Genomic DNA, 27,705 nt, shown 5'->3' on the forward strand with positions numbered 1-27,705 from the left:
TTACATTTTTAGATTAATAAAAATGTATAAAAATAAGAAATAATTTCTTTCATATTCTGTCTGCTAGACCACAAGTACCAAACATGTTTGGAAACAGCTCATTTTTATTAATCTAAAAATGTAACAAACTACAGGATGTTACATTCAAACCAATTGTAATAAGTAAATATTGTTAATTTAACTAATAAAGAATATTACGCGTTACTTTATGAGCACACACAAAACTATTGTACCCCCTTGTACCAATTGGAATCAACATGTGATACATTTTTGGAATCAGCTCAGCTAGAGTTATCGGAAAATTGAGACAAAATGAGGGTGTCCCATTAAAAAGAAATGACGGTGACATCATTACTCGAAAGTAATTCATCCTGTATATTAGATTATTATTTTAAAATATGGTAAATTAAAATAAAAAATTGACGTGTTTCAGGATTATTTCTTAAAATGGTGTGTTTAGCTAAAAATGAATTTGTTCCATACTTTACGGACACAGTGTATGTGATATTCAGAAATGCAGAAAGTTATGACGATCCATAGTAAAATTTACAGTGATTTTGGGTCAACCATATCGGATATAGGTGAATAACGTTTACAAATAAAAACTTACTGCAATATAGTCAACTGCTTCTTTTTAAGAATCATTGGTGTCCTTCAGAATTCATTCTTTTATGCTTTCCTTTCTGTTGTTCACGATACCACATAGATATATGTTATAGTTATATCTACTTTTTTATCAGTAAAACGGTATTTTGGTGCCGCATCAATTTGTGTCAATTTTTACATTACCTACTATCTGGTCGTAACAACCAACAATTTCACTTGAAATATTAAAGCATGCTTCATAACACTTCGATCGGTTGATCAACTAGTTGATTGTAAAATTAGTCATTTATGGAGGTCCAATAATAAATTAAAATTGAGGTCATAAATGATTTTATGATGACAATGATCACATTAATAGTTTTGTGTATGAAGCATTTGGTGTTATTTGAATATTTTCAGAGAAAATGCATATTGAAAACCAAGATATTTTTCCAGAAATAAAAAAGACCATGAATTTTTCTTTGAGAATTCGATAAATTTCCTTTCCCTTCTCGTTTTTATGAAATGTATATGGTGTAAGGGAGGCAAGAGATTAAATGAAATTCATGATTTCTTTGAATTATTCAAAAAAATGGTCAATAACCCTTAATTGTTATTTATTATTTTCCAATTTTGATACTTGAAGAATTCAAAAATTTGAATATGGAAATATGTCTGTCAAATGTACCAAATATTCATCGATCATCATAAATTCAGTGTTCAAGGGACCATGAACAATTGTATTGTTTATGGTCTCTTGAATTGGTGGAATTGGTATTGACTAAAATTTATGAAGCAGATATATCACTTTTATATAAAATCACTTTTGATTTTTCAGTAATTCGATGAAAATTAATTTTTTCGAAAACCGTGCCTGATCAACTACTTTCCCGCGTTACTTTTGTCTCAGAAAGCATAATTTTCCCGCAGTACTGCAAAAAAAAATTTCGTACAAGTGCAGGAAAATAAGTAAATAAATTTTAAAATTTCAATACCTTCAAAATGAGATGAATAATTTTACTTACTACTGACTTTGGTCATGCTTTTTCATAAAGAATAAAGGAAATGATAGTCATTTCATTGCTCAATGAGTTTAGTTTATCTCTCTTTCTATTGATAACTTACTAACAAAATTCTGATGCCGATCGAAAAAACCACTCAAGAAAACATCGTCAAGTTCATAACGAAAAATATTACCCCTGATATTGAAAATAAAGAACACCTCATAATCGTAAACATTTCGGATTCCAAAAACTCCACAGCAAGATCATTTGTATACCTTAAGTCATAAATAACGGGATATTTTTGAATCTTTACAAGACATAAGATACGCACATTTAAATTAATATTAGGAAAATGCACAACTCTATCTAGTCCTATCTAATCATGGACTTCATACACGGGTCATAGTTTTAGGCGTTTTTCAGCAGATTCAGGTACAGTGACTTGATAAAGGACAGTGATAACAATTCATTCAAATTTAGCCTAAAAATGGCGAATGGGGAGGGGCTTAAGCATAGGTTTTGAAAGAAAATCCTGATGAAAGTCTATAGCCTATAATAATTGAATAAAATTATTTTTTTCTAATACTTACTAGCCAATCGTTGTGAGGACGTAAATAGAAGATCGTAATCATGAATTTTTTTATTTATAGTAATGTATTGCTGTTTTATAATGAAAAGAATCTTTTGGATTTCACGTTCATTATTTTCGATAACAAGGCTACAAATCACAATAAAAAACAAATTGAAAGCTTCTAGTAAATGATACCAGAGCCGTATCTAGGTACCATTGCCTGTGGTAATATATTAGACAGCGCCCCCTATTTTCGAAGATATTTTTTCATCCATTATATTTTCTTATAGTATTTTTTTATTCATAATTTGAGTCATATATTTTCGTTTTGCTCATCTTGTGATTATTATAGGTTAATTCTAATTCTAGAAAAGAGTATCAATATTTTAAATGCTTTCTGATTCCTCGTCATCGCTCGTTACATGACGTATACATGAAAACCGAGTTGTGATCTCTCAAATTATTTCGCCTGGTGCTCCAATATATTTTTCTTTCGACATTTTTGGGCGCCCCTGCAGTCCTTGCGCCCGTGGCAAGTGCCACCTTTGCCACGCCCTAGATACGGCCCTGAATGATACATTCAAATCACAAACATCTATTAATTCAATCCATGTTGTGCAAATGAATTTTACTGTTTCTTTCTTGAATAAACGTTATTATTATTATTATTATCTGAATTGAACTTTCATATTGGAAATTGAAATTGAGCCTATTTAAAAAATGCACTGTTCACAAGTGGCCAATAAGTGATTTACCTACAAGGTTATCTTTTTTTTTTTAGGAAACTTTATCACAGATAACAAGTATATTTCTATACCGTGAAATTTTCTTACTTCCTCACTGAAATGGGCCTTACAGTTCGAATGAATCTCAAAAATCACTGTAGATTCAAGTGAAGGAGTTCCAATTATAATCGCCAAGGAGGTTGAAAATTGACTGCCGAGGCCGAGACATAAAAGTGGAAAATAAACAAAAACAACAGAGTACTTCCTACTAATACTTCAGCTTAAAATAAACAAAATGAATGTAGTTCATCAAATTCACACAGACTCAAGATCTGAAGGAGGAATAATTTTTCAAAATGCAACGAATTGCATCCTCAATATTAATATTGCCAACAATTACATCAAATGAATTTTAAAATACTTATATCTCACATATCTGTTACAAAATTGAGTCGTATTAGAATAAGTGTATCTATCAGTTTTTTTTTCAAATTTCATAATAAGGTTGTTGGAAAAATAGTGTTCCTATCTTCAGCGGAAAATACCTTTACTGCAAAATTAGTAATTCTCAGAAGAGACAAAAATAGTCTGTTTTGCTAGTTTCGGTTATCTCTGAGTCATTTCACTAAAAAGTGGAAAAATTGGGGATATTAATACAATTTTTATGATAGAGCATTCAATTATGAACCTTTGAATACCTACTAACTGGATAATATTTTAATTGATGTGATTAGAAACATCACGTGTCTGAATGACTAATACTACTAAAAAAAAACTCGTATGACAGATCTTTTCAGAGTTTGAGAAGTAGGTATGAATTTTTCGTCAATTTCAATTTTTGTTGTCCATTTTTGCATACCTAATGATGTCTTACGTCCAAATTTCAAGGTTGGTGTTGTCAATTTATCGAGAAATATTTTTTAATATTGATTTTGTGTTTATTTTTGCATTTTGAGATTGCGATTGTGCCTAGAGTGCCACAATATGAAAATTATAGTGAACTGGGTAAATGCGACAGAGATAGAATTACATGAAGATGGTTGTTCATTCAGAGTTACCGTAACCGTAACATCTTTAGTACTGATTTGTAAAGCATGGTCTAGAGAAGGTCAAGAACGTTATAGACGAGAAAGTGAGCTGCAACAAGACAGACAAATGATATTCAAGAGCGTCATCTTCGATTTATGGCCAAATTCACAGCTGGCGCAACTCTTTCTGACGAGACTGTGGAAGCTTGACATATTAAATATTTCAGAGAAATTTCTGCAAGAACTGTAGTGCCATAATGAATATTCACCCAAAATTTCATTGGATCAGACTTCCCATCCAGTAATATTTGGTTTATGTATTGTTTGAGCTCACTGGAGATGGAGCCAAAACTTAGAATTTCTTGGGTAGCAGAAAAACGAGTGCAAACTATTTCATGTCTGCTCCAAATAGAAGACTCATTAACTTCTTCTGTGACAACTTCATTTACTTCCCCATATTGCCATCAGGCAATAGCATGGATCACTTTATGACCATCTAGATCTCCTGACCTTTCGCCTATTGAACATGTATGGAACATGTAAGGAGGAAGACTGAAGCAATCAGACCATCCTTCACAAGCACTAGAAGCTCTACGGCATGAATTACATATACTTCAGGAGAAAATCACCTGGTGTAATCCATGCCATTTACGATATGGAGTAGGGCTGGGACATTTTCGCCTTTTTGTATTCGAATATTCATCCATAAATTTATTCGATTATTCGAATAATTCATTCAAACAACTATTCATGCTTGATTATTCATGAGTAGTCATGAATATTCAACTATTCGTTGATTATTCAGTGATTATTCAATGATTATTCAGTGATTATTCAATGATTATTCAGTGATTATTCAGTGATTATTCAATGATTATTCAGTGATTATTCAATGAATATTCAGTCAATATTCAGTGATTGAACTCATGTTTTAATGAACCAATAAAATCCGAGCGTTTTGATGAGTGAATATACCCTTTGCGACGTGGTATAATCGTTTTGGAGTTTTGCTTCTCGCCATATACGCTCTATTAGTGTGACGTCACACACCGCCATTTTTGGTTCTCCTGTCAGTGTTCGGAATCCAAACAAATAAATTGTCATTCAAATTAGTACGGTCTCGTTGAAGGAATTGGCTTATTTTCATAAATAAGAGTGTTTCAGGAACGATTTCAGTATTAATTGATAGAAAGCAGGAACGAGGTTAATACCAGTTTGAATCCTGTATCATTCCCCAGATTTTGTGAAAAGCCGTGTTTATTAGTTGAACCTCAAGTTCGAACTTACGGCATTAATCTCGTTTCTTCTGTCTATCAATTAATAGTAAAATCGTTCCTCAAATAATCTTATTTATCAAAATTAGCCAATTTCTGCAACGACAACGTACTAATTTGAATGACAATTTGTTTGTTTGGATTCCGAACACTGACAGGAGTTCATTTATAATTTTAATTCAATTGTATCTATCAATTTCAATGTTATGTAATTTCTAGTTATTTTAATATTAATGAAACGATTTATCCGTAGTGAATCAAAAAACCTTGTTTTAATCATTCCTGAATAGTGAGTCCAGTGATCATTCAAACTTTCATTCGTAACTTCATAAATATCCATAGAAATAGAAAACTATTCACTGAATAATCAGTGAATACTCAACTATTCACTGATTATTCATGAATAGAAAAGTAGTCATTGATTATTCAACTATTCAGTGAATACTCGACTATTCACTGATTATTCATGAATAGAAAAGTAGTCATTGATTATTCAACTATTCAGTGAATATTCATGATTATTCGAATAATGCAAAATGCAATTATTCGAATAATTATTCAATGATTATTCGAATATTCAAATCATTCATTCATGATTCCCAGCCCTAGTATGGAGTGTCAAACTTATAGGGGTAGTGTGACACTTTATTAATAATAAATGCCTTTATTTTTATTGAATTTCTTTGAAATTTTAATCAATTGACTAGCTAAACATTGCTACGAAGTTTGGCTAAAATACATCAATGTATGTATGTTGCATTTTTTTATGACAAACTATATTTTCGACCTGTATTAAAATTCAAAAACTTGTGATAAACTGATTTGTTCAGCTTAACCATCAGATTTTATGGATAATTCAATATTTTTGTTTCACCTCGGTAGTATCATGTATGTGAAAGTTATTATGGTTTGATAAAAATGGTGAATTATAATGTTGGTGCATATCTCGAATATGAAAGAAAATGTGTATGGGGTGTCCCAAATTCGTTGTCTAGTGAGGACATCTCAGAATCCCTTCAAACTGGAAAAAATTAGTTTTTTTTCTATGCCATTTATGACATACTTTCGATATCGATTTTTGAGAGAATTTCAAGGCATAAGAGAAAATTAGAAATTGGAATGAAATGAAAAGTTCTCATAACAAATCCTTATAGAATTTTCGACGTTTCGATCCCAATTTGGATCTCTTTCAAGACTGAAACATTAATTCATTATAAATATTGGCTTTGACATTCTTGACTATCAATTAAATCTAAGGACACGAGAAAGATATAAATTTTTCATTAATGGTGCTGTAAACATGAAACAAAAACATTATTTCACTTTTTTCAGTAGAAGCCATTAGGGTAATCATTTGTTTTTTATTGCAATTAATTTTGAAGTATTGAAGATTATCATAGATAGGCACTTGGTTGATTTGCCGAGTGAAACTGAAACTTTTTATGATTTTTATAGTTTGATAAAATATTTATATATCATGTAATATATTTTGGAAAAAGGAAAAAAGAGCGATTGTATTATTTGTGATTCCAATAAAAAACAAATGATGACATAAATCGTTTCTACTAAAAAAGTGCCTATAGAATGTTTTGTTTCATATTCATAGCACCAGCAATGAAAAATTGATAAGAACACTTCACGCCATTTTTCAGTTTTCTCTTATTAGCTAGGTTGCGGTTTTAATAAAATAAATTCGCCATTCATTTTTTTTTTAGCTCGAAGGGATTTTGAGATCACTAGACATCGAATTTGGGACACCCGATACATTCGGTTTCAGTTTCTTCCTTTTCTCGAAAAAAAAAAATTTGGTAATGCTCTATCTATTTTTCTCCAACTGCTGTAGTACCAGAGTTTCCAATATTAGACATAGTATTTGAACCACCCTGTACAGAAAAACCGAAACTTTTCAAATGCGTTATTTGATATTTCATACAACACAAACTAAAAAGCAAAGTATTGAAAATAGGAGTATTGGTAATAATGTATCGTTGTTGCTGCTTAGTGTAATTTTGATGATCAATTCGAAATTACACTAATATTAACAATATCCTAGCATTTCATAGAACAAGTCCCCAACCGTTTAATGTGATTACTGAAATTAGGGCTTTTTTGTTTTTTTTTAAGTGTGAGAGCTCTAAAAAGCTTACGATAACTCATCAAGTTCTAAGCTTTTTTTAACTAACGGTAATTGTGTTCTGCGTAGACTTTGGGATCCAGTAGGATCCCATCCTCACTTCAGGCTCAGTACTGTTCAAAACTTAGTTAGCAGGGAATCAGGACCGGCGCAAGCAATTTTGGCTCTTGAAGCAAATAATTTTTCTGCTCAAAAAGCATCAATAACAACATGTCCTCCCTCATAACCACACCCTCCAAAAAAAAAGCGCCTGCTCCGATGATAATACAAAACAAATAATATTGCAATCGTGCTTGAAAAAATTGAATTCTAGTGAATGATGAATATTGAATAATAATTATTATCAATGATTACCTATCACATCACAAGATACAAAGGGCGGTAGGGCAGGCAAAGTTTAAGTATTGATTCGAAAACTAATTAGGATTACACATATGTGTTCCGCTGAATACAGTTTTTATTTAACAGAAATTAGCTTCGAATACAAAATCGAAGGAATTTTTCATATGATGAATGAGTAAACAAATCCTTCCAATTAATTCGAAATCGAAGGTAGTGCTGTTTTTCGTCTTTATGAAATACATAATAATTTTATCCCTCTTTCAATGAGGGTTATAGGGAATTCTATTTATATTGGTTGGGCTGCCATGTGTGTACAGGCGGCTTAGTAAAGCCGGTTTGGAGATTTTTCATCGCAGAAAATGTTGACAAACATAGCGGAGCGGAGTTTATAAATCAAGGTTGAAATATGAAAAAGCGGCCAGTAAACTGGGCCGAATTGCCGCCCCTCAAATAAAAGCGCCTGAAACGGTCACTTCACTGTTTCACCCCTAACGACGGCCCTGCTAAGAACAAAAAAATTGCTAATAATAGGCATAGCCCATAGAGTAATAAACATATAGATGGCGTATTCGCAATTTTTACATGTCCACAACATGGTTAGATTACGTTGTCGGATTGTGATATATTTTCAAATACACAATTTTAGTATATCACTTTGAATGTGTATTATATTGAATGAAATATATTTATTCAAGTGATTTCTGATTAAATATGCAAATATGAATATTTGGAATCCGATATTTTTCCTAATTGTCGAATTTATAATGAGCAGAATATTTATCATTTTCTGTATCTACCTGCTGAAATCCTGCAACTATTGCTCTCCTAGTGTCATCGGTTGTTTCACGTCGTTTAGCGCGCTTGAAGTTTGTTTTCTGAATTTCTGATATATTTAGGTATTTATTTCAATAAATTTTGAGTTAGTATGAAACGTTGATTCACTATGGGACATAAGAAGTGCATTCTTTGTGGGGAAACTCGCTAATTGAGTGAAATAACGCATCTCTGATATGTTTTCATTTCCGCGCGCTTCGTGTCAAATTTGATAGTTCATGTTGGGGACAAAATTTGCTTACTGAAAATTACATACCTATGCTCCCTCTATCTATGTTTATAACTCTGAGGCATAACCTACTTCGTTCCAAACAATTTACAATGTCGAGGGACGAAACCAAGCATTTTTATTAATGAGACAGAATGTTATCAATACGACAAAAGAAAATGTTCTGTTCGTTGTTTGGATTGCAAAACGTAACTATTAAAATTTTAGTAGGCGTTTATTTTTTTATTTCTCGAGCAATTACGAAGGATTCTCATTGAAAATATTCTGATTATGAATGCACACATTTGCGCAGCTCAATGAAAATGAGGGGATTCTAGTCCAAATGCTTAATGCCACCATGGGCATTGTTTGATGAACAATTACTTCATAAAAATTTTGTACTTTAAATGAAAAGTCGTAAAGTGGAGGAAATAAGACAATCGAACGTATTGTAATGAAAATTAATTATGGGTAAGTCCTACGCTTCATTTTCACGATAAGGAGTAAGTAGCAGATTAACAATTTCAGTTATTGCTGTCGTTTTGAACAGTTAGAGTTATTTCAGCATGGTAGAAGAACGGTAAGTTCTGAATTGTCAGTTGTTCTATGAAAATTGTGCCGGAATCGTCTTCTTATACAGGGTACCTATTAATAAGTGAGTATTCAGACTTTAAGGCGGTTATTCTTCCATTGAGCTCAAAATGAAAAATTAATATAAACATAGTACCTGGATTTCCCTAATTTTGAAAGTGAAGCATCTTCAATTTAAAAAAAACAAATATATACGAAATAATGCCATGTGAGATATTTCTTTGTTATTCTTCATACTGACAACTATAATAAATACCTATATCTGCATACTTTTGAATGCAACATCATAATTATATTTTCTAATGACGTGTATAAAAACACAGGCTAGTAAAATAGCATTATTTCTATACAATGGTTTTTCTGAACGGATATTTATTTTTGAACCAATTTTTGGAAACAGGCAAAAATTAAACATTGCGTGAAAACATTGCTTTGCACAAGTTTGCTGCGGAAAGTCATTGAAGTTATTGGTACCTCCTTGTCAGTTGTCAATGTACTGTTCGTTAATTATTTGGACGTATTTTGGTGATTTTTTCATTTTGAAAGGTTCCATTGTTTGCTTCGAAATCTACAACCTTCAATTTTGATTTCAATTTTACTAATTGAAATTTCCTCCAAAATTTTATTTATATTCATCTCTGATTTTAAATTAATATAAACATAGTACCTGGATTTTCCTAATTTTGAAAGTGAAGCATCTTCAATTTAAAAAAAACAAATATATACGAAATAATGCCATGTGAAATATTTCTTTGTTATTCATCATACTGACAACTAATAAATACCTATATCTGCATACTTTTGAATGCAACATCATAATTATATTTTCTAATGACGTGTATAAAAACACAGGCTAGTAAAATAGCATTATTTCTATACAATGGTTTTTCTGAACGGATATTTATTTTTGAATCAATTTTTGGAAACAGGCAAAAATTAAACATTGCGTGAAAACATTTCTTTGCACAAGTTTGCTGCGGAAAGTCATTGAAGTTATTGGTAAGTACCTACTTGTCAGTTGTCAATGTACTGTTCGTTAATTATATGGACGTATTTCGGTGATTTTTTCATTATGAAAGGTTCCATTGTTTGCTTCGAAATCTACAACCTTTAATTTTGATTTTAATTTAACTAATTGAAATTACCTCCAAAATTCTATTTATATTCATCTATGAATTTTCTTCCTTTTGTGAATAAGGTGCCAAAATATCCTGTTAAGTTCTATAATTTCTTTACAATATCTTTCTTCCAATAACACGTCCTAATGTCAAGTTATTGATCAATATCAGAAAATACTTTTGCCCCCATAAAATAGAATTATACCAAAAATGTTTTATCATGAATAAATCGAATGAGGAATTTTTCAGAAAAAATTATAAAAACGAAGAAAAGCTAACCTGAAGTCAGGCACCCTCATAAAATAGAATTATACCAAAAAGTTTTAACCATGAAGGAAATTTTTATCAATTGATTGTGGATTTTTTCAGAAAAAAATTGGAAAAAGGAAAAGCACTAACCTGGTGTCATGAGCTTTTATGCGATCATTCATTTATGTGCCAATTGCACCCTTGGAGATCACATAATTGTATATATTTATGTATATAACTCACTGACTTCATGTCGGTGCTTTATTATCTCTTTTATACAGGGTGAGTCGGGAGGAACGGGCCAAACTCCAGGAGCGTATTGTAGACGTGAAAATAATTCAAAAACCTCATATACGATTCTCATTTGTTTACGAGATATAGGGTGTTGAAGTTTGAATACATTTTTTGTGATGATTATACCAGTTTATCGAATCTACATATCGGGAAAATACCCATAAAATCTAATATCTAGGCAACAAATCAAAACTAATAATGAACTTATTCACCACAGCTTACTAACTGGATTTTTCATGACAATTTGGATTTTTCTGAAGATTTCAAGAGAATCGTTCAAACTTTTTTCTCGCAATCGGTAGCAGATACGACAAAACTAAATAAAGTTTAGTATATCAACAAAGATTCTTTTTACATTTTTTCAAATTAACAGTGGCTCACAAAAAAAAAGTTCTGGAGAAAAACAGTGGGCAGTTCCAGAGAAAATACCACCCTGTGGATTTGCTATCGAAACTGGCATGTCACATGGTGTGAACTATCAATGATAATATTTATGCCAAATTTCAGTTGAATATCTTGTGAAGTGTAGATACTATAAGAGGAAAACTTGAAAAATATTATTACTTTAACACATTGTATCCCGAAAGCACATGAGAATCGTATAAGAACATATGACTTTTTTTTGAATTATTTTCACGTGAATAATACGCTCCTGGAGTTTTGGCCCGTTTCTCCCGACGCTATCATTACTAAATTTTTCACGAACTTCAAACCAGTTTTTATCTAAAAATGAGCAGAATCTCAGCCCGATAGGATCTGTGATTACGGAAATATTGGTTCATTTTTTTTTCAATATTCTCAGTTATTTTTGAAACGTGCATTGTAGATTGACTATTAGTCCAGCCAATATGTGTTTTTCAAAGAAAAGTTTTGGGGTTACTTCATTTTTTAGATTTTCCTTTTTTTTTATACTGAATCCGAATCTAAGGTTTGCCTCCGAAAGGTCATTCATGAAAATTTGAGATTTTCAAAGTTCAATGCAAAAAACTGCCAATAATTGAAATATTTTATTTTTTTTTCCACATTTTATTCAATGTTTCGTCTCGAAATGTTGGAGGCAAACCTAAGATTCGGACTCAGCACCCCAAATAACATATGAAATCGAAGAAATCAAAACTACCAAAAAGTGTGTTTCTGCAGAGACAATTACAACTTAGTAGGTATCTTTTGAGTCAGAACGGTTTATCGGACAAAAATTCTCAATGGAAGAAGTTTGTAGGAAATTTAGATTTTACAATTTAGTTTTTGTATAGGACGATTAGTTCTAAAAATTTATATTTTCCGAATTATATGCAAAACACCGCAAAAAATGCGGAATCAGCACTCCAAAAAATATATGAAACCGAAGAAATAGAAACTATCCCAAAACTTTTCCGGGAGGAGCCTTTATGAGCAAAAATTGACTCGACTATATCTTAACAAAGGTAAAAACATCAAAAGTGTATATTACATAAGGTTATCGTATCGATTTAGTGCAAAAATGATTGAAAAAACAAAATTTAACGGACTTTACCGTGAACATTTCAATTCTCTATCAAATTTCGTTCGAGAATTATCGAAAAACTTCCAAGAACATTTTCGTTTCGAAATTAAAAAATAACAAACTTTTGGGCGAAATGATAGCTCGTTGAAAAAAGCGTTCAAAAATTGATGATTTATGCAGAGTGAAGTGCGATATGACTTACCGCAATAAATTAAAATAATGACTACTTTGTAATAAATATTATCTTCTATGGAAAACCTTATATACGAGAATTAGTAAATTAGTAGATAACTGACATGAAAAATCAACATTTTACATTAAAACGGAGGTAACTATAGGCATTGAATAAAGTTTCAATACTTTAGGTAATACTTCAAAATTTCATTCAGTTTGATTAATTATAATTATTATTTTTGGACAGTGGTGACGCCAGCTTTCAAGAACAAGGGTGGCCAAGAAGGGGGCCGGATTTTTTTGAAGGGGCCAAAGCAAAGCGAAACTATAGTTCTGCTTATCTTTTAGCTTTAGTATGTCAAATTTAAGGGGGGCCAGCCCCCCCTGACCTCCCCCTAGTGTCGCCACTGTTTTTAGATTTTTTAGTATTTGTCCGTCATATTATTATTGAATTTCGTTTTCTTCTTTGCAGTACCATGTCCCAGACAGTAGTTCAAGATGCCAAAGCTATTTTCAGAGGAGATCTACCAGACGCACCCACATCTGCTGAGCCTCTTCAGATAATAAGCAATGGAAAAACTGGGAAGATGGCTAATGGTAATTCAGGAACCGTCACCATAAAGAAACCCATCAATCCAAAATATGCACCATTACCCACCTATAAATGGCACATAGTGTGGAGAAATGTCATAGCATTTGTTTATCTCCACGTCTTCTCTGTTTATGGGTTGTACCTGGTATTTTTCAAAGCCCACGCGCTCACTAATATGTGGAGTAAGTTTAAAGTTTTTTGTCTATATATAATACAAAAAATATACTGAATTTTCGATTGGTATGAAAGATTGTTGCTTTGGTGTTTGTTGACGAAATCACAAAACGTCCATGCAGTTCCCTTGCTGTTTCAAAAATTAACTATAAGTATGAAATGAGTCACACCTAGTGGGACTATAGTACCAACCAAAATAATCTTGTTAATGCTTGAAGCATTTGAAATTAGGGGATATTTGCTCACCCTACTATTGCCTTCGATTAAGTATGCTGCTGAAGTTTATTCCGATTGTAAATCAAATTCTATGTTTTCATTCTTTCAAAATTGGTAACTCTATATACTATGACAGCATGCAATATCATGCAAATTCCACAGTTTTTCGAAATCGAACACAAAATTCAAATCGTGAAAATCTTTTGACAACAAATGTTTGGTTACATAATAAAACAAGGAAAAATCCAGTCTTGAAACGATGCTAGAAAATTTTAAATGACGTCAGTCAGGAAAAGATTCTGGCAACATCGAATCCAAACGTAAATGGTAGATATACTGATTCAAATTAATTAAATTGATTATTCACTGAAAGAATATAACGTCAGTCCCTACTCAGTGAAAATATTGAATATTTGGGGTATCAATTATGGGGATTATTAAAACACTGATGGACGACAGACGATAACTTTATTTTGGTACAGCAGTTGGAAACATCTTTGAACACTCTACTAACTCAACTGGTCATCACCTCCTAATTTACTCTACCGAACTCTCCTTTTCACAGTTTTACACCTGGGTTACAAACATAAAATCATATTGTACACCGTGAATTTCTTCTTCCTTTTCTTATTCTCTAAGTTGTATGTCTGCGCAATGGTATCATGGTGCCTGCACACTAATTAGGGTTGGGGAAAAATATTTTTTATTGTATCTTTATGAGAACCTTATGAATGAGATGGTTGTATGCACAAATACCACGAAAGACCATTGTTACACTAATGCAGATACATTTATATTAAATATGGTTACGACAAATTTGGCTAGACGCAGACATTAATCTAATTGTTTTTTGTCACCACAAATATATGAGTTAAATTGAGTGAGCCTCTGTCTCTCTATTTCAGTTTATTTGTACAATATAATTTGAAGTGTTCATTTTGTTTTTATAATCAAATAAACTTTATTATTATTATTCCTGCGAAATAATATGATAATAATTTGAAATTGAAGGGTATTTCTCTAAATTATTGTTCAGCAAGTACCACTAGAAGGAGTTGGGCTATCTCTCGTCATTCAAAATGTATTCAGGGCAAGTCTTCGTATTGTAGATATATTTTAACAGTATATTCTTGATGGAACATTTTTTTCGATTCGTCATAGATGAAGAGATATAGCTATTTTGATAATGAGCTATGCCACCTCTGGAAACTTGCACACGGAACTCTTTTCAAGCATAAAATCCACCATTTTCACCTTGGAAATGAGCTACTATATTAAAAAAAAGCAGCATAAACTTACTTTTTCTAATCCATTTGGTTAACGAAGTAGTAGATATTTATAATACAATAAATGAATATTGTCGATTTCATTGACGATAAATATTGAATATTCTTGTCTGGATTTCTATTTTATTTTTGGTAATAATAACGAATTTAGCTTGCAATCACCCATCTCTATCTCTATTCATCTTAATCATTTATTATTGTTGTTTATTTCATTTCGTTTTAGAATTGCCGATTTAACTTTACATTTTCATATAAATAAATAATTAATAATCTTCTTTGAACTATCAAACTTCGAACGTTGCCAAGTTGATGAACACACTGCAGCAGAACATTCCAAATGAAAAAATTTTCAAGTAAATTTTGATCTGCTCATTCAATTTGTGACCAAAAATACACGGTGGCTTCTTCATTAAAACATATTTATTTTGAATCTAATTAATCCATATTTTCAGTGGTGTTCATCGCAATGGCTGCCGGTCAAGGAATCACGTCAGGAGCACATAGGTTATGGGCCCATAGAACATATAAGGCTAGACTCCCACTTCGAATATTCCTGGCCGCAATGCAGACGATCGCCTTCCAAAATCATCTTTACGAGTGGGTTCGAGACCACAGAGTGCATCACAAATTTACTGATACTGATGCTGATCCACACAATGCGAGGAGAGGTTTCTTCTTCTCACATATCGGCTGGTTGATGCTGAAAAAGCATAGAGATGTATTCTTGAAGGGAAAGCAGGTTGATTTGAGTGATCTGAGAGCCGATCCTGTTGTTATGTTCCAGAAGAAGTGAGTACCTATGGCATTTGATCGACTTATAACCCAATAACGACATTTCTCTAAAATGTTTAAAAATATAGATTTCGAAGTCTAAAGGAAAAATCTCAATAATCTGAGAACTGCCCTGAAAATAATGAAATTGCATTAATAGTTTTGAAGGGGTGCATGAAGTAAATATACCCACAAAATTCGAACAAAATCAGACTGCTGATTCCCAAGTTATGGAGATCAGAAATCCAGTTCAATTTTCATGAATCACCCTGTATCTCCGAAACTAACAGTCTTAGGATACAAAACAAGCTACTTTTCTGAAAGGCCAGGATGACCTGCATTCACCACTAGGCAATGGCCAGTCACTCATCTTACACCCTATATAGCAATATAAAACTTTCAATTTTCGCGTATTACTTCGAATTTACTTTAACCCCCTCCTTGGCCCCCCTGTTTTTGAAAACTGGCGTCGCCGCTGCAACGAATCACCCCACAGAGAGTTCTGATTAACACCTTACATTAATTTTTTTTTTGTTCAGCTCTGTATATAACAAAAATGGAAGTAAATGAGGACGGTATCTGAACAGTAATATTCCCGAGAAATCGAGCTACAAAAAACTGGGCTAAAATAGGCCAAAGGGTTCAAGAGAAAATGAACTCCAAACTTCGTTGGGATTTTGTCAGTAATTATGCCGGTAGTATTACGATATACTCTAACTTAATAGTATACTCTAGATCAAGTTGTAGAATGGGCTCCTATTCCAACATTCATGCGAAATGAGAATGCGAACTCATGAGTGCTGGAATTGCCTTCTGCAACGAGCATTAGACGATTTTTTCTCTACTTCAGTCAAGTTTTGTGAAATATTGCCGAAATTCAATGAAAAATTCAGATTATACATCCTAGTTACTTTTGTATTTTATCTTGGCAGTTGGTGTGACTGTTACGGAAATTGACAGATTACGAAATTTGAATTTGAATCGTACGTTTCGAATTTTGAAATAATTTATAATTACGCATTGAATTCGTGAATTATATGTGACGAAATCGATTCAAATCATTTCACTATATCCAAATTATATTATATTATATTGACAATTGAGGTGTCTTGAAATTTGATAGGATCGGAAGTCAGTATAGACAACCATAAAACGAAAAATATAACTGAAAACAATGCTGTAATGAGTTCATTACAGCACTGTTTTTAGTACTTTAATGAACTCATTACGATTCTGAAATGGAGAAACATTTTTTATGTTGAACCCAAATTCTGCGAATGAAGTGTCGCATGTTGTGATATATAAATGACCGTGAAAGAGCGTATAATTGGTTTTAAATCAACTAATTCAATGTATATACCGAAACTTCCGATGCTTGCGTGGGGTTATAATAAAGAGGAACATAACTGTGATGCCAAACAATAAGGAGATCAACACAAAATTTGTGTGGGAACAATGAATCATTCATCATTTATTGGTTGAATATTCCTGATTATTGATTTTTTGGAAAAGTGCAAAGCAAAGTTCAAAGATAAATTCACGAAATTCGGTTTGTAGTCATTATCCAATATAGAGATTCTAATGGTGTCGTCAGATTTTTTCTGTTTTCCATTGTTTCACAGATGCGATAGTCAATTTTTTTTAAGGACGACAAATTGATTTTCCTTATGAGGTGATAAAAAAAATTACGAACTCAATAATGTATCACACTTTACAAAAATATCGAGTCTAGGTACGCAAATTTGGAGAGTTGTTATGTGAAATCATAACTTAACTATCGCGTCACAATGGAAAACAAAAAAAATCTGAAGACACCATTAAAATAATTATTATCATTAATATACAGGGTGAGTCTTTGACTTGTAACATATATTTTAACCGAAGATTCCTGAAGTCAAAAGAAACACTTTTTTCCTTTATAATTTTTTCCGATTCGGCCCGGTTACAAAGATACAGGCTGTTGAAAATCGATGAAAAAATTTGATTTTCGGCTTTATCTCGTAAATGGTTCGATCGAAGGAAATGATTTTTAGAATATAGCTATTCCTTGATGTGATACATCTTTTCCGAACACAAGATTCCCTACACATCTTTCAGTTTCTTCATTATGAACATTACATCCCATAAAAATACCAGAAATTCAAAGAACCCAACTCTCAAAAGTAATTTGAACGTTCATTGAAGAATATTTGGCTAATTTGAAAAATAAAAGTATTCTTCATATTTTCTTGTACAAAGCGCAGTTTTCGAGTAACTTGATCTTAAAAAAAAATTATCTGTGAAATTCAAAAAAATTGGGTACTTTGGCTAAATGCAACTCTGTTCTGTTGTGGAAAAAAAACCACAGAAATGAATATTTACTATGATGTCATGTCTCAGATTTTAGAATTGAAGTACTAGCCAACTCAGTTTGAAAATGAAGTTATTTGAATAAGCTCACCTCAACTCCTCGATTTGATTACAAATTACTGAGCTTTGGCACAGCTCTGATAATAAGAAGATACTTCATTAAAATCAACATTCTTTTTGAAAAGTCCAGATTAAAACCACAGACTACTAGTCTGTGTTAGAACTTTCACATATAAATATTATTTATTTTAGAATGTTAGGTTAAATGGCATTCTTGTACGAAATGAAATAAACAACGACATAAGTAATATAAATGCGATATAATAAATGAATGGATATGAATTATGAATATCAGAGCTGAGCCAATATGGGTGGTAGCGAGCTCAATTAGTTATGATTATCGAAAATGAAATAGGAAATCAAGAGAAAAATATTTAATCTTTATCATCAATGAAATTGGGATAACTCATTTATTATATTATAAATATACTACTTTTTTCAACAAATGAAATGTTCAAAGTGAGTTTATAATGGTTTTTCTAATTAAGTAGCTTATTTCCAAGGTAAAAAATGGTATATCTTATACTTGCAAAAACTTCAGTGTTCCGGTTTCCAGGGGTGAATTAGCTCATCATGAAAATTTAAAATGGCTATATCTTTTTAACCGGGCCGAATCGGAAAAAATGGCAAATGAAAAAAGTGTTTCTTTTGACCTCAAGAATCTTCGGTTAAAATATATGTACAAGTCAAAGACTCACCCTGTATTGTATTGGATAATGGTTATAAACCCAATTTCGTGGATTTATCTCCAAAAACAAATGAGTTATACAGAAAAAAATAAAATATCGATTTCAGTTGTTTCGAGATATCTCGGGAATCAAATTTTGGATATATTCACACCAACACACTCATTCCTAAATAACGCAACTTTTTTGTAATTTAAACCACCCTGTCTTTCTAACGGTTGTCGATATCCCTGTAGTGGCACTCTACACAGTTCTAACCCTGTATAAGAACGCTTTCTTTTCAAATAATTATTATAGAACAAAGTTGGCCACTAAGGTTTTCTCGTTTTTTTTACCATTAGGTGATTAGGATTAAACTTTCACATAATAGAATATTCATCATATTTCATGATTGCTATTTTTTTCCAAAAAAGACAACATAGTTATTTATACAGTTTTCTACATATCTATTGGTCTTTTAATGAAGAATATATGAAGAAACTGGTGGGTTATATTTATTTGTGGGTGTATCACAAGATAATCGCAACGTGGTGCAGTAGAAATCATTAATTTGAAAGAGAAGATATTTCTACTCTGATTCATTCTGGGACACCCTGTTCGTTTACCGAATTATTTTCTGAGAAATACAGGTACTTCAGAGGGTTTCATATTATTTTAAAATTTTTGAATCACCTTTATCATCATCATTTGAATTTTATAATTTTTTTTTTAATTTATTTGTTTCAACAGAGTTCTAATTGTTTTTAATATTATTATTTTCAGATACTATCTCATCCTCATGCCAATTCTGTGTTTTGTGTTCCCAACTGTTGTACCATGGTACTACTGGGGTGAAAACTTTTGGGTCTCATGGTATGTTGCTGGAGTCTTGAGATACACTGTATCTCTGAATATCACTTGGTTGGTTAACAGTGCAGCTCATATTTGGGGTATGAAGCCATATGACAAGTGAGTATTAGAGGAACTGAACAACATGTAGTTCCCTTTTTGTTCCCATCAAAATCAGGATTTTATAAAATTCAGATTACATAACATAAACATTCAAACATTGCATTAGGATGAAATTATATGCAATATTGAATAATATAAATTTTTTTCGAAAGTTTGCACTGCCTTGATTTAATTTTTACAGTACAGTTAGATCATTTTATTTAACTGATAACTGGAAAATTACACATCTAATCAATTCTGAATCGATCTGAAATTCAAAAAAAAAACCTGAGAATCTAGCAGTAAAATTTCTTTCAAATTAATTGAGTTGTTACAAAATTCTATTATTCAGCTTAAAAAAGAAAAAAAGAGGTAAAAAGAAATGCTGAGATGCAAGAAGTTATAAAAAGTTATAAAAAGGAACGAAATGTTTGTGGAGTGTTGAGTTCATGATTAGACGACGCAGCATTTGTGAAAAAATTGTAAATTTCAAAGAAAAGAACGATTTTTTAATTTTATTTTTTTTTTCCAGGGGAATCAATCCTACCGAAAATATTTTCGTTGCCATCGCAGCTCAAGGTGAAGGATGGCACAACTACCATCATGTTTTCCCTTGGGACTACAAGGCAGCAGAATTGGGCAACTACAGAATGAACATAAGTACTGCTTTCTTGGACTTCATGCATTTCATTGGTCAAGCATATGACCTCAAAACAGCAACCAAGGAAATGATTGATAAGAGGGCTAAAAGAACAGGAGATGGTTCTAGGAAGCTAAACCAAAGTGATGACGTTGATCCAGGCTATCATAGCTACCTGGATGATGGAGAACATCTTTGGGGATGGGGAGACAAAGACATGAAGGATGATGAAGTCGAGGGGATTCTGAAAACCAACAATTTAAAAGATCGATGAGAATGGAGACTCAATATTAGTATTATATTATAAAAAATTATTTATTATTATTATTTCTGTGCAGTGAACCTTCTCAACGATATTGACAATCCTTATTTTCTGGTACCTTCTCCATTAAATTATTGTTTTCGTGTAGGTGGTAGAAATTCAACAAACTCTTGGTGATATTGGTTCCTCAATCCCTTCCTTTTATCTAATCCTAATGGTTCAGGTAAATTACCATAGTAGATTCCTCCACTAAAATACAATTTTTGTTACCATATGCGATTTTCAATAAGCAGTTATTGTTACTCTGATATTTGTTATGTAAGCTGTTTTATTTATGTTGAATCTTATTTCATTCGAATAAAAATATTTCGAAATTATCTTCGATTTCTTTCAATAGCCAATTGTTGCTTGAAGCCTAAATACAGTGAGTGCCACTATAAGTGTTCTCCCCTGATGAAATTATTCCTTCAATCTAACTCTGCAGAATGCTAAAAAGTAATATTATACAATTGGGGTCCAGGGCGCATTCTAGCGTTTCTGTTGCTCCGGCACTCTTGTAGGTTTGTAATAAGCGAAAGAGCAAGGAAAATGGATTGGTGAATTTGTATTCAGAGATTTAAAGTGGAAAACTACGATTTTTCTATAAATAGTATTTTATCTAATAAAAAATCTATTTTAAGTGTAAATATTTTTATGGATACAAATTTAAATCGAATATATGATTCAGGAAACGTGAAATGTAATGAAACACTAGCGTGTTCAACTGATTTCTAGTGAATAAATTATGAAATATATGATTTGGATTCAGGTTTCAGATTCTTCCACCGAGTTTCATCTTCATAAAACTCTCGAACATTTCGATTTTTTTCCTTAATATGATTAAATAAAACAACCGGATGATGCGAATGAACCATTATTTTTAATTTGAAGAGGTGTTGCAGATATTATAGATCCCCAGATGTTCAAGATTGGTGAATATGATAAAAATAATCATTTGTGAATTTAATTGAAATGAAAATTTTTTAATACAGTTTTCTAGGAATCCAGATCTCGGAAAAAGTAGACAATGCAGCCTTCCATTATTTTCCGTCCCTCTGGAAAAGGTAAAATGGAATCGTTTCTCGTATATTTTGCATTCCATTCTGACGGATCAACGATTGCAGAATTGAAAAAAATATACAGAAGCCGCCCCAAGTGGCAATATAATTCCGGAACGTTCAGCCAAGCGAACGCCGACAAGACTGATGGGTGCATGTGTTTTTTTAGCGTCAATAACTCGTAAACTGTACTATGAAGGGATTAGCTACATCTGGATATTAATTTGTATAATGCGATACCTTTATTGGTTTTTGATGTTAATTAAATCTGAATTTCTTCCTGTTGCTGACCGAATAAAATCTCATTCGGTACTTTGCATTACTATAAACGTGATTTTTGTTGGTCAAGCTTGAAATGCCGCCCTTAAATTTTGGTGTCCGCCTACCCTGCCTTCCCTCTAGCGACAGCCCTGGCCAATTGAATTAACTCATGATAATAAGCTTAAGGCTTTTTATTAAATTCAATACTTGGGTTATTACTTTTTACTTATAGCTCTCAAGGTTCTCCTCAAAAACTGAAACATAAATTTCATTCTTGAAAAAATTATGATGAAACGTTGACAATTTTATCGTGGTACGTTACTATTTATAGAGAGTATGGAGAATTTTAGGTCATGCAGAAATAGCTCTAATATTTTGACAAGCTTCATTTAAATATCTTCAATTTTAGAGTAGCTTTTCGACTTGAAAATGGGACTGTAGTTTAGGTCCCAAAACTAGTAGTCCATTGTGATTCAGTAAAATACTGTAGAAATAGATCTGTTGTTCTTTGTTGATAGTATTCTACCTCACCTTCATGTTTTTTTAGTTTTCAGTTTAGTCGTATAATATAAGGTAAATGATTGGCTATAATGTTGTATTTTTGTGAAATGGTTTTTCATCCTGACCTTTCTAGAAATCCGTGAAAACTATCAGAATATTTTTTGTTCCATAGGATTTGTTACTGTGACCTATGGCCACATCAGATACAGAACTTAATTGACAGAGAATGGTTGCATGGTTCTTCAAAAACAAAAAATATCTATTCCTATCTGGACTTGAACTCCCACCCTCAGATATATGGACTGGACCCTATACACAACTACCTGACCTACTCCTCTGGAAGGTATCAAATTGTTTCTAATTTTTGTCATCACATCTTAGTTTTATTCATTCAAAGAAATCGATACTGAAAGTTTCAATATTTTAAAGAAGTTCACTTCAATTGTTGATCAGTTTATATCCTTCTGATATGAATTTAAGTCCAGACACATCTCAAATGTAGTATTCTTTATTTCAAGTTCTCAAAATACACTATACATATAAAAACTCAATAAATAAAATAATTAAATAAATAAATAGAATTACTAAAGAGAGCATTCAGTGAAAATATATTTTAACAAATTCTTATGAACTTTACGATAAAAAAAAATTATTGACATAGTCATTGAGGGAGCTAATAATAAATGAAGTCGATAGTATTGGCATAATCAATCATATAGATGTTTTGATCAATGCAATTTTAGCCAATTCATCGCAATTATACATATTCATTTTTTTTCTGATTTTCACCCAATGATTGAACGATTTCACCCTTTTTCAATGATTTCTCCAATAAAATTTTAGCAGAATGCTTATTTCAATAAATCATATTATCATATTTTCTACTTCATGATATTCATATAAATTTGGTATCTTGATATTTTTTGAAATATTCTGATATTTTAATTCATTTCAAGAAGATGTTAAAGTTACTAGGGATTTTCCTAACGCTCCAACATTAATAAAAAATTCAATATTTCAAAATTTACAATACCTAAACCGCCTAATTGGAAGACCTATTTAAATAATTACATCAGCTACTCTAGGACCCGTTTGTATTTTCTCTCAAGGAATATTCCTAACCCTCTTAGAAGTATGAAAATAATAACTAAGTAAGGAACATTTTGAACTATACCATTACAAAAATAAAACTTTTAGTTATGCGAAATAAATAATATTGGTAATCGAAAGAAAAGTTTTTTCCTCTGACGACTATTTGAACTTTTTTAATTCATCATTTCATTTTGGTTTAGAGTACTATTCCTAAACTGACGATGAGGCACAGTAACAAAGCCAAAATAGTACAAGTTCTAGGAAAACCAAAACGAAGATTGTACAAAAGTATTAGCATTGGAATGCTAGTTCTTCGAAAACTTAATTTGGTAAAGTTGGAATTGACAACAGAGTGAAGTGAAGTTTTTCATGTTCACTTTCGATCCATAACCATTCCTTTTGAAAAATTCAAAAAGAGTGGATTTATGTATTAATTAATATGCTTCGGATTTGTAAAAACTTCATATACAAATTGACTGACTCAATCCAATAATATATTTCATAGTTAGCTGTGACTGTGCAAGTGATTGTTATGCTTATATTTGTTGTATCCATGATTGACATAAACGATGTGATCTTCTTGACTAGTATCAAAAATGTAGCCTCTTATCAAAGAGAACAAACTCGACGTGAACGCCATCTGGTTGATCATCGCAACACCCATTACAGCTATTTTCATTCCAGGAATCAACCATGGCAGGACTCCTGCTGATATGAAACCGGGAATAATCAAGTAAGGTATGATGTCCATAACCTTCATTCTCTTTTTTCTTGCTTCAACCGAGGTAGATAAGTTGGTGATTTGAAGTGTAAGATCGTCTTGATATTTTCGGATAGAAAGCCCGTACTTTTCTGTTAGTTGTAGCTCCCATGTTTCTGGATTTTTTTGTGTTTTTGATGCGAGATCACCAACTGGAAGAAAGGATTTATATTAATATTCAGAATGATTAGATGGGAAAAGTCTTCTTTCAATTTTTCAAGTAAAAAGTAAAAATAAGCTAAAATTCGACAGTCGTCTTCAAGAAGTCGTGTTAGAAGTACAATTCAAATTAACCATTTCGAATTTTTCAGAATTGTTTATGTCTTCCTGTTTCAAAGGAATTATAAGGTTATGTAGAATACACCATGCATATTATACAAAGTGCTTTTGAACTATTGAGTATTAGTTTAGTATCCCAAAAGAAAATTCTTATTTCTAAAACTTTCATGTATACTTTCCTTATAGTTCGAACAATTAGAAATAATTTATTTAGAAATTAATATTTCATTGCTAACTTGACAGTGCTAAAGAGTTAGATGGGTACTCTAATGTTACTTTCTTAAAGAGTTGATAAGTATTCCTGATCTGTGAAAGATGAAATACAATTAATGGCATTATTTTGGTGATTTGCGAAACTATGAGAAAATCTATCTTTTTTGTTAATTATTGAACTCAAACACCTGTTGGTAGCCATACATGATTGACTCCCATTAGTGGAGATGTGTTCCAGGGAACAATTGAGCGATATCATTTTTATTTGTTAAAGAAATTTATGGTCTTCTTTTGAATAAACACAAGTTTGTATTATAACTTCAACTAACTAACCAATTGAAATAAAAACAAATTATTACACCAATGGATTTTACTGGAAAAAGTGCCTGTAGGACGTTTATGTTTCATATTGATAGCACCAGTAATAAAGAAGTTATGAGAACTTTTCATTTCACGCAATTTTACAACTTTCTCTCATAGTTTGGAAAGAGTTGAATTTATGAGGTTGCAGTTTTCACCAACTTAATTCTCAAAAATCGATCCCGAAAATATGCCATTCATTTTTTTCGAACTCAAGGGATTCTGAGATTCCCTCACTAAATAACGAACTTGGGGCAGTTTTTGTGGTTTTCTCTTACTTTACTATGCTACTTAAAACAATGATTTCAAAAGAGTAAACAAACAGGGTGAGTCTTTGAATTATACATATATTTCAATCGAAGATTTCTGAGGTCAAAGGAAACACCTTTCTCCTTCACAATTTTTTCCAATTCGGCTCGGTTGAAAAAATACTAGGTGTTGAAAATCCATGTTAGGCATGTAATTGTTAGTTATTATATTGTAATTTTTAGTTTTATCTCGCAAATGGAATCGAAGGAGATGATTATGGGAATTTAGTGTTTTATTGATGTGATGAATCTTTTCCGAACATAAAATTCCATCAAAGTCCGGTCAAATCCACAATGCTCGCTATACTAAATGAGAAAAAAAAATCGAATCGAAAAAAATTGTAAAGGAAAAAAGTGATTCTTTTGACCTCAGGAATCTTCGGTTGAAACATTTGTTCAAGTCAAAGATTCACTCTGTATATCAATTGTTTCATTTATAACGACATACATATTATGTATGTTATATGATAGCAACCCATCTGAGAATTGAAATTATTTTATGTTAATTATATTATATTAAAAAACTAGGCATTATTGCTGTTAGACAAAAAAATAAGAAATTTTGACGATCTAAGCTCGAAAAAAATCTCATTGTTTTATTCAGTTCCTGCATTTTCAATTTGAATACCAACTGACAATATATTACGCTAGATACGAACGGAAAATGTTCAAGTCTCAGCGCACATTTCTTATTCCCATAAGATTTTTTTTCTTCCTTCTGGAGAGAATAGATCGCTTTTGCATTTTTCACAATGTGTGTAATTTTCGAATTTTTAGCCAGGAATGGTCTTATACGATAAGGTTCGAAGCACTGATGGCGAATTCGGCCGTACACTCAATAACTATCAAAAGACAAGACTTGAAACCCAGAAAATTGAAATTTTCAGGGTAGTTCGGATCACTAATGCCGAGGTTGATTTTGCTATGGGTGAAATCCGACTTGGGGTTCGAAATACGACCGTTCGAAATTTTGATTCTTGATAATTTGAACACTCCAGGTTCTGAATGAAATTGATATTATACATCTGAATGAAGAATACCAATTTCAAGCTTCGTTCAAAATTTCATGTTGATCGCATAAGAATAATCAGAGAAAATATACAGTTCGGGATCTCCAAGAACACAATTGCCGCAAGAACGAACGCATTGAGGAGCTCTCAAATGCACCTGACCTCACTTTAGTCTTTCTTTTTCAAAAAAAATACACATATCATGTAATTGTGACAAAATATCTACTATACTTCTCATATCGTGAGGACCCAACGGAATCAATGTTTTTTTTCTTTTAAAAGCTTTCTGATCTATCCAAATATCACGAAATACCTATCAATCTAAAGAATACACATGATGACTTCTTCGCAGAGACTCATTTTGGTTTCGAAGCTATTCAATGATGTTTTTATTCTTTTACTCACATGTTGATTCAGTTTTTTTTTCTATAACTTCGGCATTTCCAATAACTCCATTATCAAACACGCAGTTTCTCAAATTTTCCTTTAAAACTTGTTGGTAGTTAGAACAATTCGTCCTGGAAACATCACAAACAACACAAGATGAAAATATCACTGAAATCAAAACAGCGCTTTTGAGCACATAACTAGTGTACATTCTTGTGGAATGATAAACCGGTAAATGAAGTGGACTTCATCGCCAAGCCATTTCGCCCTAGATTCTCAGACTTTTACCGCAGATTCGTGAATCTAATAAATGTCGGACAACGATTTTAGGTATAACATTTTTCTCGTAGTTTTCCTCCGTTGTTGGCCCACATTAAAAAAGAACGATACCTACAACCTGTTATTGCGGTAGGATTTATTTTAGTTAATTATACGGATGTGTCCAATTATTTCATGCGTATTCAGAACATTCGATACGAAAATGATACCTACACTGCTCGAAAAAATCCATGCATTTCTTCTTCTCTTTTGCGTGCATACTTCAGGAGAACAGGAGAAATTTGGAATTCAGTTGTAAAATAACAAAATAAAAGTTCATACAAAATTTTGCCAGATGGTGTTATTGGATGATAAGGATAATTTTGTGTGTTGAATTTCATATTTCAGAATCTTCCTTTCAGATTTCACTAAAATTTTGTGTGTATTTAAGATACATCGGTAATTGGTTATTCGAAAATTCTGGCATATAGCTCTTACCCAGGAAAAACGCATCAAGTTGTCTGTTTTTGATAACTCTGCGAACCGGAGAACTGCCCTCAGAAATAATTTTCATGTTTTGTCGATTTCATTGCAATCAG

The 27,705-nt window shown here is 31.9% G+C and overlaps 2 protein-coding genes across 6 annotated transcripts in view; one reads left to right on the plus strand and one right to left on the minus strand.

Annotated features, from left to right (window-relative positions):
• The window catches only part of LOC123670926 (acyl-CoA Delta-9 desaturase-like), a 33,466-nt gene extending 12,509 nt beyond the window's left edge, over positions 1-20,957 (plus strand). For 2 of the 5 annotated variants that reach the window (XM_045604519.1, XM_045604523.1), the window contains 4 exons: positions 13,087-13,388; positions 15,335-15,671; positions 19,511-19,696; positions 20,211-20,957. In XM_045604519.1, the coding sequence (XP_045460475.1) occupies positions 13,087-13,388; positions 15,335-15,671; positions 19,511-19,696; positions 20,211-20,592 (1,207 nt within the window). In that variant the 3' untranslated portion in view covers positions 20,593-20,957. Of the gene's footprint in view, positions 1-9,144; positions 9,177-9,227; positions 9,361-13,086; positions 13,389-15,334; positions 15,672-19,510; positions 19,697-20,210 lie in introns of those variants that run through there. The other 3 variants (XM_045604520.1, XM_045604522.1, XM_045604521.1) reach the window with 3 other exon arrangements.
• A 2,096-nt stretch (positions 20,958-23,053) lies between these two features.
• LOC123670929 lies at positions 23,054-27,233 on the minus strand. The gene is made up of 2 exons (XM_045604524.1): positions 26,867-27,233; positions 23,054-24,443 (listed from the first exon to the last, which is right to left on the minus strand). The coding sequence occupies exons 1-2, from the start codon at positions 27,057-27,059 to the stop codon at positions 24,037-24,039; spliced, it is 600 nt and encodes a 199-aa protein (XP_045460480.1). The 5' UTR covers positions 27,060-27,233; the 3' UTR covers positions 23,054-24,036.
• Between the last annotated feature and the right edge of the window lie 472 nt (positions 27,234-27,705).

The sequence above is a fragment of the Harmonia axyridis genome, chromosome 1, assembly GCF_914767665.1.
Source record: "Harmonia axyridis chromosome 1, icHarAxyr1.1, whole genome shotgun sequence".
Lineage (NCBI taxonomy): Eukaryota > Metazoa > Arthropoda > Insecta > Coleoptera > Coccinellidae > Harmonia > Harmonia axyridis.